Source organism: Talaromyces atroroseus (assembly GCF_001907595.1).
Source record: "Talaromyces atroroseus strain IBT 11181 chromosome Unknown scaffold_7, whole genome shotgun sequence".
NCBI lineage: Eukaryota > Fungi > Ascomycota > Eurotiomycetes > Eurotiales > Trichocomaceae > Talaromyces > Talaromyces atroroseus.
The window spans coordinates 43,234-54,522 of record NW_017971439.1 but is presented as its reverse complement, the minus strand read 5'-3'; the positions used below and the strand labels follow the sequence as shown (position 1 = coordinate 54,522).

The following is an 11,289-nucleotide window of genomic DNA, read 5'->3' as shown; positions in this document are numbered from 1 at the left end:
AGCGAGGCGAAGCCTAACGGGAACGGAGTACAGATTTCTACTGAACTTGGCCTGAGTCGTACGGAGTACAGCCTCGGGCCTTTGTATAATTCATTAACGTAACCGGTAAGCCACCCGGCCATGTAAGCGACCCGGCCACCTCTGCCCGGAAACGCGTTCTATATGAATTTCTAATCACAATTTTCAACCCAAAATAATAATTATATATAAAAAAACTAATTACTAGTACGATGAGGGCATTGAGGCCTTTTATGCCCGAGAATACCACACTCACTACACTTAAATTGGCGGCGTACGATCGCTTGCGAGGCTGGCAGCTCAGGCTCAGCCGGAGCAGTAGTAACACTTTGAGATGCCTTAATCTGACTTTGTACAAGCGCCTGAGCTTCCTTTCTAGTAATTCCTTGCTCATGTTCTATCTGCTTCCTAGATTGTCTGCGTTTTTGCTTCTCCTTCTCATGTGCAGCCCGTAAATCATGAACTTCTTTCCCTAGAAGTATAAGGCTATTCGCGGTCATTTCGTACGCCTTAGACATCCGATCAATTGTCTCATCAACTGAACTTAATGGGCTTCCTGTACGCTGGCTTATACGCCTTTTTATTGTACTCAATTGACGTTTAAATTGGCGTGGATTTTGAGGTGTTTGTAAGCAGGATGATTGAGTATTACTCGATCGACTTGGGGGAGGTGTAGGAGTCTTAAGCTGAACAGTAAGCTGTTGATAGACTTGATCTGGATTATATGGCACTAATCCAGTGGCTATGAAGCCCTTCCGAATAGTCTCAGCTTTATATGCCATCGTACGGGCCTCTGGAAATGCAGTAAGAAAATCAATTTTGTCGATGTGATTGAATCCAAGCCTCATCCGCTGCTCAACAAGCTGTCCATATTTCCGCTTTATAACTGCAAAACAGCTAATATCGAGAGGCTGCAAGAGATGAGAGGAATGTGGAGGCATGTAGACTGGAATAATATTATTCTTAGTGCATGTACGGTCAAATTCCGCAGTCAAATGACTTCCATGGCCATCGAGAATCAGCATTCGATATCTTCCTATTGTACAGCTATTTGTAAGAGGAATAAAGTGATTTTGAAGCCAATCCATGCCAATATTATTAGTTGTCTATCTATTGTCGCTAATATTGATTTTCCAATTATCTGGAAGAGTCTCAAACCAGCCTTCTTGCATATATTTTGTTGCTTTAAAAATTATATATGAAGGCAGAGCCCATCTAGTAGAATTAACTGCCTTAATTGAAGTTACCTATTCTCGATTGCCAGGTTGTAATAGCTTTGGATGGGCATATCGATCGCTCCCAGTAATAACCTTTGCAGTTGCACAGAGTCTTATAGCAAAGCTAGTCTTATCGAAGTTATAGATATCTTCTGATAAGATGCCATATTCTAATATAGCCTCTTGTACGCGGTCAAAATATTCTTGGATTATCTTTGGATCTTCGCATTTGGCACGTTCATAGTTATATCTTCGAGAAAATCGCGATTTGAGCTCTGAGCGATGTTGAACTAGGTTATAAATCCATTTTTCTCCAACCTGTTGATTTCCGTGTTGAGAAAGAAGATAGTTGGCCATTTCTCGTACCATAGATGGCCGGGGAGGTAATCCTCGCCTATCTAGATCTAATATCCATCTAATAAGCGATTCCTCTTTAAACTGAGTGAATTTATGACTGTTGGCGCGTTTTGTATGTTTATATTGTGTTCCCTTCAGTCGGTCTTGGAGAGTTGTACGAGGGATAGTATAAACCCGTACAGCTTCACGAATACTTTGAATATTCCCATTTTTTAAATCGGAAATAGCTAATTGAATCTTTCCTTCTAATTCAGCTGATTTTGAAGGATTTTTCTTGCGAATTGGTGGCATATTGACGCGTTGAAGTTGTAAGATCGAAATAGAACGCGTTTCCGGGCGGAGGTGGCCGGGTCGCTTACATGGCCGGGTGGCTTACCGGTTACGTTATATACACGACGAATCAATTACTAACTTAGTGCTGATGGCCTTGTTATTTCGCTCTGGAGCACTGAGGGCCGAGTACATAGCTACTAAGGCGCTTAAATGCCTTGATTACCCTTCTTTACGTTTGTTTTGATCGTTCCCCCAGATACCTAAGATACCACACACAATGATCCGGGGATTATATTATTGTGACCAAGATGAGGACGAGGCACATTCAGTGTTCAGCCTTGCGAACTTGACAAGACTTAAAAACATGCTCTGTGCGCTAGTCCGGAGCAGGTTAGTTAGCCTGATCTTCTTTCTATCAATAGAAACTCACGTACTACAGAAGGCTAGAAGCACGATATTGACCTCGTTTGAGAACGGAGATTCATTGCTGGTGTGATTCCTTTTCTATTGGCCTGTCTGTCGGGGATGCCTGCAAGTCACACAGACATGGTGGAGGCGCAGTGCAGTTGGGCATATCTCATGGCGCGTTGGTTGAATAGAAATAACGCCTGCTTGATATCCATGCATCTTCGTGGGCGGTGACATCACCCCCGCGAGGCCACATGGAGAAAAGACCGACGTCATTGCATTCTCTTTTCCGGAGTTAATATATACATGATATTCCATACTTCCAAATTCTCATGATTCCCATCACACAGTCAAACTCACTCACTCACTCACACACATATACACACACACATACGATCTACAGCCATGCCTCTCGTCGTTCCTGGGATCACTTCTTCCCTGACAGGGGACCAGAAGACTGACTGGATTGAGAAGCTCCTTGGCAAGAAACTGACCGATTCGACAAGCGACGAAGTGGTAGGATTCAGCCCAGTCAATCAATCAACCAGCAAGAATTGTGCTTTATATACACAGTTGGCTAATTGAGGCGTACTTCATCCAGTCATTCGCGAAAAAAGATCTGCCCTCTGGTCATCGTGTACTGAAACCAGATGATATGACAACAGCGGATCACCGACCTGACCGGTACGTTGTAACATCCGTTTAACTATACATTCATGGTATTTTGAGACTAAGACCGTGTTTCCATTGCAGGCTCAATGTTCACGTCGACAACGAGGGCACTGTCAGAGATGTCCGGTTTGGTTGAGTGCTGAGATTCACAGCTATATTCATGATGTTCTCGTTGCTAGCTACTAGCTATAATAGTCCAATCTTCCAGTATAATGCGATGATGCTCTACTCAAAAATAGTATAGAAAGTGCCTTGTGATTGGCAGCCTTAGTCATGATGTCATTGGCCAGTGAAGAAGGTCACGTGCTGACTAACCTGATTCGGAAGAATCCAAACGAACCAAAATACGCGGTCGGCACTGCCCAGCCTCCTTCCTCAGTTTCAGCAAGGGAGTTGCTCTGTGCCAGCGCAACTAATTGCCTCGTACCTGTCGCCGTGGTTGAATATCACGCTCTTGGGGCTCATCCAACTGTCAACTCGGAGAAGTCACAAAGCATTATCCCGCCGCTGCGACAATGCAATTCATCTTTGCGGCTCGTCGGGGCCGTCGGGTCCTTCAGCGATTCAACAAGCTTCAGCAGACAGCAACCCTTTCGACTCGTGTGCCACTTGCCACTAGCCATGTCCAGCATGTATTTCGTACAGCTGAAAACCGCGCTGCCCCCCTGATCAAGACTGGAAATTACACGCTTGAGCGTTTCACAACAGTCCAGAAATATCATTACTCTGCAGCTGCTACTGATAAACCACGCAAAGGTCCGAAGGAGACCGAAGGCTCAAAGAAGAAGGATACAAAGGCCAAAAAGCCGAAGAAGACAAAGAAAACAAAGAAGGAAGTAACTCCTGAACAAATGGAAAAGAAGAAAGCTGCACAGAAGAAGGTCAAGCTCCGAAAGGAAATCAAGGATCTCAAATTACAGTCATTGAGAAAGGAGGAGCCTAGATCTCAAACCCTGAGGCCTTGGATTGTTTTCATCAGGGAGAAAGTGCGAGGTACTACCTCGTTGGACGAATCAAGAAGCCGTTTCCAAACTGCGGCCGAAGAGTATAGAAACCTTTCTGCATCTGAACGAGAGGTCTGTAATGGGATATCTCTTCCTGTCATGATATTATATCAAAGTTTGGAGCGACTAACACGGTATGACCTCCACAGGCACTTGAGCGTCAGACGGCGGCGACCATGCAGGAGAGGAATAGAATATATGCTGAATGGGTGAACTCGCACACTCCATTGCAGATAAAAACGGCCAACAGAGCCCGCAGGCGTCTAGCATTTCTCACGGCCGAACACAGAAAAAACACACTGAAATATCCCGCAATCAAGGACGATCGTTTGGTGAAGATGCCTACTTCTTCATATATTTTCTTTAGCCGAGAGCGGATGCAAAGCGGGGATCTCGATCATCTGTCTACTCAAGAAAAGCGTGAGCGTGTGCACACAGAGTGGGCGGCTGCGTCGGAGCAAGAGAAACAGGTAAGCATATACATATGATTTGTCGATTCCTGTATGGGAGACCTAGAAACTAAAATTTACAACAGCCATACTCGCAAAAGGCGGCAGAAGACAAAGAACGATATGTCAGGGAATACCGTGAGGTATACGGCGAGGATCCCAGGTCCTCGTCGAATGCTAAATCAAAGACTGCCAGCTCGGCTTAGATGTTGAGTATTGAGGGGTAGAAGGTGATAGAGCGTCTGGGAAGCTCGCTGTCATGAATCTTTCTCGTGCAGGTGTTATTTTGATGTATTGATACTCTATGTGCTCCGTGGATCTTTGCCTCGCTCTCTGTTCCTTCCTTCCTTTCTTTTTTTTTTTTTTTTTTTTCTTTCTTTCTTTGTCCTGTGTGTGTGTATTATCCGTGGGGAATGTATTTGTAGTTTGGGTGTTTTAATTAGATGTTGTTCTTTATTCAATCGGTGGCCCAGTACTTTGTCGGCTCCGATATCGACGTGAGTCAGATGATAGTAGCCAAGAAAAATTGATTGCTGGCATGAGAAACGTATGCAAATAACTTGTGCTATATATATAACAGCGATTTACCTAGGCCGGAGTATTGGATGTTATATCAACCCCTCTCAACCCCGCGGGCACCTTTCTAGGCATGTCATAATAGCGGTGAAGCAGACGATGGCCTGCGCACCTGTCAGAAGGAAACACTGGAATGGGTCCATGTATCATCGTTCGCTATACCTAAACCGCATGGAAAACAAAACTTAAAGGACTCGGACGGTTAGGTAGGCATGCATTGATATTATTTTTCCTCTTGATGCACGACATTAGGTAAATGTAAGTAATGTTATATTGTTAGATTTGGTATGCTAGTTGGATCGTACAAGGTGGAGTCCTGTGTGACATATAAGTTTGATGTAATAGATAACTAGTAAAGATAGTAACCACATACTTGATTTAAGATCCTTGGAGAAGATTCAGCGTCATAATGGGAGGTAGCCCTTTGCTAGATAAATAGGTGTAAGTGGCAGATGTAAGCTATGCCATCGTAACATCCCTCACTCCATCTCAAAATCTTCAGCCATGAAAAGGGCCGCTGCAGGTTGCATAATATCAGCATAAAAGCCAGGATCCACAGTGAGATCGTGTCTTTCGTCGATGAGTTGTCATTGCTTCACTCTGAAACGACATTCTTCAGATTTTGAAGGTATGTTTAAAAATCCAAACCTCGGGGTCACCATTAGAGAAAGGGGCCTACGTGATTTTCCTTTACTGGATCACAGTAGAAATCCGAATTGATCAATAAGATATGTCGTTAATTCAATCCTGCTTCTGAAAATTTTTTCTTTGATTTCAATCAGATACCTGGATGCGTCGTTGATGACTTGTCCCCCAGTCATTAGTCACTATATCCAGGAACAGCCCAAGGATTGGCAGTTCGATGTTTTGTTGCGCCCAATACCACATCAAGCTTGGGGGCGCGGACGCTAGGTCAAGCATGCTGCCACACCTATCGAATCAGGGATGCGCCAAAGGGCCTCTGACGGTTTGAAGTGAGCTTCAACCGGTCATGCACCCCCATTAGACCAATCGTCGAGGCGATGATGTCGGAGCCAGCATTAACGTTCGCCGGACAGACTATCTGGCATCACCCGCAGATACTCCGTGAGTCCGGCCATGCCTAGACATTTCAATCCAGGCGGGATGGGACCTCAATTCCAATTTTTCGGATTGGGGTCTTAGGAGAAGAGTGTACCCGATTTCATGCCAAAGAGATTCTCAGTCGCCGCTTTGTGCTCCGAAGATACAGTCTGTCAGCAGCAGATAGGCTGAACATTCAACAGCGTGAGTGACTCGTGGTTTATAAGATCCGGCATGTCCCAGGCTCCCAGGCAGCAACGGGGAAGCAGAAGCGGGTCAGGTTAACCAGATTGGTCTCTAGCGTCATCCGTCTATGCAAAGTCAGCCATCATTGGCTGCCGTGACTGGATCGCCTTCGATGCGGTGAAGAAGGCTGGATTTGGAATCCAATGAATGCGTGTGCAGGAAAATTTCGATGTGACGCGAGATCGAAAAGGAATACCCATAAGGCGCGTGGTGTGTGCTGTTGCTGCCAGATCATGAATGACTCAGTGTCAAGAGCGAAAAACAAAGCTCCTCGTAGGAAAACAAATCCTCAGTATCTCTAAATGTTTACCATAGCCCGCGGTTTACGGTGCTGCTCGACAAGCAGATAGCAAGATCATTACTTGGGAAGAACTCACTCGTGATTCTTCGTCCTTTTCTTCTTCTGCTTGTCATTCTTTTGGTCAATTGTTTGCTGTTTTGTCTTCTATCTATACATCCTGGCCGTCGCCGGTATACCACAAATCATTCATTGCCTAGCTAGAGTGCCCACCTGGGTCGGACTCTTGGATACTAGCGCGAGAAAAAATAATCCCAGTCCGTTGATTGCTTGCAGTACCTATTTCGACATACACCACTTTGATTTGCTATTTGTTGTTGTCTGTTTCTATACGGAAGCCCGTCCCTTGGTAGGAAGGAAGTAGTTCGCGCGGCCCGGTCCCTTCCTTCCTTTCTCCCCGCACCTTCCCAAGGGTTTGTCTGACAGAAGTCACGGGAGTCCCAAGCCTTATTCGCATTCCGCATCTCTATTGCAGTTCTTGATTCTACGAACGACACCATACTTCCATCATTCCATGGTCGAAGCCTTAGCGCCACCCCCGGAGGCTCGGAAGGAATAGCCTTCTTGCTTTTCATATTTTCATTTCTTTCTTCATGCAGAGAGGAAGTTGGCACGCACGAGCACTTCAGCGCGCAAGCCTGTGGAAGCCGCGGTCCTTGTTATTATTGTTGTTTTGAGGTGCCCGGTAAGTCGTCACTGATAAGTGAGCTTTCCTTCTCATGATAAGCGATATGACCCCCAAAATTCTTGGCTTGTGCTATAGGTTGGGAAAATCAGCATATGCTCTATGCAAGAGTTGACGCAGTGAGTGGCTTGTGCCTGCGTGATCTCCTTTGCTGCCAGTCAGAAGGCTCGGGGCTCCCCTCCATCCATACCCGTCAACACCATCTGTTTGTTGTGGTTGGCTGCTACATCCCCAGCCCCCTCAGCACAACTACCACTATCACACCACACCATTTGGCCTTCGGAATCCATTCTGCCCCCCTTACTGGTTTGATGCTTTTTAGCCTCAGTTAGCTAACTAATCATGTCACTCCATTTCCAGCGCCCCTTCCGGCCCACGAATGAGCAGGCGTTGATATCTCAAAGAAAATTTCTCTCTCTCTCTCGCGTATTTTCGCAAAGGGTTACTGAGAAACATCTAGAGGAATTCGGGATCCCGGCGATCCTTGACAACCACAATATACATCACATTCCGATCGAAGGACGGCCAACAAAGATCTACTGAACAGTGAAGCCGTAAGTTGTGCTGGGCATGCGCCGTCCTGTACGACTCGAATATAATATAGCATCTGCGTCCTGGCCTAGTCCCCCTTAATGCTTCTTTCGGCTACACGATCGAGTATTCTATATACTAATTACAGACCCGACGGACGATATACCCCGGACTGCTTCTTTGGATACCGCGATCGCAATTTGGAAAGCGAAGTAATTTGCACATATCGTTCGCATTTTCTCGACATCAATTGATGTTAGGACGCCTGTTTAATCCAAGGGTGCGCTATACTACGAAACGTCTCGCCGTCTTCAATAACTGGTCGCCTTCAATGCTTGTTTTCTTACTGTTGACGCGCGGCTTGTCGGACAATCTCTCCCAACGTCATGGACGCCCTCGATTCTCGATCGGCGCAGGATTACGTGGCCCCTACAGATGTTAAAGTTTATGGGGTACAGGAAGTGTTGTCAGATACCTGGCGGTCAGAAAGGAGTGATTGGAAAAGGAATCAAGCGAGGGTCGAGCAGCAAATCCCTAGCTGCGAGTCTGCTTCTTTCCGTTTGGCGCTGTTCGATGCAGTTGCTTTAGCCAATGAATTGATATCACAAACCTCGGAGCCTGCTGGTTACGGTGCTCCTCCGCCTTCATATTGCGACGCGCTCGATGACCTACCTCCCGAATACTCCACGCTTCCAGCACTGGCTGAGGCAAAACCATTCAGCTGCCAGTCCGCACCTCCACCATATCCCGAGAATATCAAATGCAGTTCCAAATCTAGACCCGCTTCTTCGATCGATTTTGAAAGTACCAATACCTTCCGTCAGCATGGGAAGAAGCAAAGAGCCAAACTGGCCGCCAAAAAAGCCGCGACTGGGCCATCGGGTGGAGGTGGCGATGATCAAAAGAAGGGCGATGAGACAATAGATGCTCCAGTAGGTGGCGGAAGCGCTGGTGGTGATGAAGGCGGAGGTAATGGCGGCAACGATGGCGATGGCGATAAGAACGACGATGGCTGGGGGGATTGGACCTCTGCTAACAAAAAGAAAACCAAGAAGCAAGAGGAGGAAGAGGAGGAAAGAAAGAAAAAGGAGGAAGCGGAAGCTGCGGCTGCTAGTACAGCCGAAAATAATCTTAGCTGGGCAGACGATGGCGATGGCGCAAATGATGACGATACATGGGCTGGCTTTACATCAGCTGGAAAAAAGGACAAAAAGAAAAAGGCCTCGGTAAAGAAAGCGCCCCCTCACAGACGAGCTTTGCGCTGACCATTAATCTAGCCCGCGTTTGGTGAATCTGCCGGAAACACATTTCAAGAAATCAACCTTGATGATGCTGCTCCACAATTAGATTTAAGTTTTGAACCAGCGAAAGAAACATCCGGTGCTGGAGGTATTAGCTTTGGAGGCTGGGGAAAGGATTGGACAACAGGCAGCAAATGGGGATTTGGCTCACTCGACAATAACGCTTCCGCCACAAAGGAGCAAACTAACAAGGATGAAAATCCTTGGGATTTAGCCAATCCCAAGAAGACTAAAAAGACATACGGTTTCGACTTTGGAGACTTGGGTACGTCTCGTACGAGCGACGTTGGTAATGCAAAGGAGGAAAAGAATGAAGATGATGCCTGGGGTACTTTCACTGCTGCAGGGAAGAACAAGAAGAAAAAGAATGGCTTTCATGAAGAATCTATACCGGAGCCTGTCGCTGATGATTGGGGTCCTTGGGGCAAGAAGAGTTCCAAAAAAGAGGAACCAGCTCGTGAAACTGCGACAGAACCCGTTGAGGATGTATGGGCAGCCTGGGCGAACAAAGACAAGAAGAAAAATACCAAAGCGACTAATGATTCCGATACTACGAAAGGTGCAAAACCTGCAGAGACTGATGATATTTGGGCCGCATTTACCAAGAAAGACAACAAGAAAGACATCATGGAACTAGATCCGGTTACAGCTCCTGAACCTGAGCAGGTTATCGACAACATCTGGGCGGTACCGACATCAAAGAAAGATAAGAAGAAAGCAGGAAAGAAAGAGACAGAATCCACACTGGCGAAAAGCGATGATATGTCGTCTGCTTTCGATACTAGCACCAAAAAGGATACCGACCAAGCTGCAGAGGTTGAGGAGCAGACAGGATGGGGCTGGAGCGCTGCTATCAAGAAGAAAGACAAATCTAAAGGTGTTGCAGAAGACCTTACATCGTCATTGCAAACTCCTGCTGCAGCTGTACAATCTGATAATGATTGGTTCGGCGGCTGGGGAATTGGTAGTAAAAAGAAGAAATCCCTTGACCCAGAAAATGAGATTATGGACGACACTGAACCTGCAGCTGAGCCGGAGAAACCCAAAAACCATGAATTTTGGGACGACTGGGACACCTGGAGCCCTCTGCAGCGCAAAAGGAAGGAAAAGGAGGCAGTGAAAAAGGGCATTCCGCCTCGTATAGAAATACCCGATCCTGACCCAGAACCTGTCGACCCGGAACCTCTGCCTGCTCCGCTCAAAAATCATGATTTTTGGAATGGCTGGGAGAGTTGGTCGCCTCTGCAGCGCAGGAAGAAAGAGAGGGAAGCTGCGAAAACAGGAATACCTCCATTAATTGAAAATATTCCAATTGAGCCCGAGCCCGAGCCCGAGCCCGAGCCCGCGCCCGCGCCTGCACCACCTAAGAACCATGAATTTTGGGATGGGTGGGAAAGTTGGTCAGCTTCACAACGTAAGAAGAAAGAAAAGGAAGCAGTTAAGAAGGGGATACCTCCATTGATTGAAAATATTGCTCCCGATCCCGAGCCAGAGCAAAAGCCTGAGCCTGAGCCTGAGCCAGAACCAGAACCAGAACCAGAGCCTACAGCAGAAGCGCCCAAAAACCATGAATTTTGGGATGGCTGGGAAAGCTGGTCATCTTCACAGCGCAAGAAGAAAGAAAAGGAAGCGGTCAAAAAGGGAATTCCTCCATTAATTGAAGAAGTCCCCCCTAAGCCCGAAATAGCTGAACCCGAACTTGAGCCCGAGCCTGAGCCTGAGTCTAAACCAGAGCCACCCAAAAATCATGAATTTTGGAATGGATGGGAGAGTTGGTCACCTTTACAGCGCAAGAAGAAAGAGAAAGAAGCTGTTAAAAAAGGGATCCCTCCCCTAATCGAAGAAACAACCCCTGAACCTGAGATTCTGCAAGAAATCGAAACCGAAATCGTAGTGGAACAGGAGTCGCTTCCAACACAGCCAGAAAATCATGAGTTTTGGAACGATTGGGACTCGTGGTCACCTTTGCAACGGAAGAAAAAGGAAAAAGAAGCTACAAAGAAGGGAATTCCACCACGGCAAGAGATCTTTAAAACCGAGCCTGCACCAGAGCCTACACTAGAACCCGGGCCAGAACCCGAGCCTGAGCCTGAGCCTGAGCCTGAAACAGCACCTGCACCACCTAAGAACCATGAATTTTGGGATGGCTGGGACTCGTGGTCATCTTCACAACGGAAGAAAAAGGAGAAGGA

The 11,289-nt window shown here is 46.6% G+C and overlaps 2 protein-coding genes across 2 annotated transcripts in view, besides 2 other annotated features; both read left to right on the top strand.

Annotated features, from left to right (window-relative positions):
- Nucleotides 1-94: 94 nt before the first annotated feature.
- Nucleotides 95-1,979: a repeat region (Identified by RepeatMasker using a combination of RepBase library and repeat library created with RepeatScout).
- Nucleotides 1,980-3,460: 1,481 nt separating this feature from the next.
- On the top strand, nt 3,461-4,604 carry UA08_05474 (hypothetical protein; the record flags this gene model as incomplete). The annotated part of the gene is made up of 3 exons (XM_020267928.1): nt 3,461-4,021; nt 4,099-4,419; nt 4,485-4,604. The coding sequence occupies 3 exons, from the start codon at nt 3,461-3,463 to the stop codon at nt 4,602-4,604; spliced, it is 1,002 nt and encodes a 333-aa protein (XP_020119034.1).
- Nucleotides 4,605-8,182: 3,578 nt separating this feature from the next.
- Nucleotides 8,183-11,289, top strand: part of UA08_05473 (hypothetical protein) — a gene marked incomplete at both ends in the record, with an annotated part of 7,533 nt that continues 4,426 nt past the window's right edge. The window contains 2 exons of the mRNA XM_020267917.1: nt 8,183-9,022; nt 9,074-10,987. Coding sequence (XP_020119035.1) covers nt 8,183-9,022; nt 9,074-10,987 — 2,754 coding nt within the window. The remainder of the gene's footprint in view (nt 9,023-9,073; nt 10,988-11,289) is intronic.
- Nucleotides 11,130-11,217: a repeat region (Identified by RepeatMasker using a combination of RepBase library and repeat library created with RepeatScout).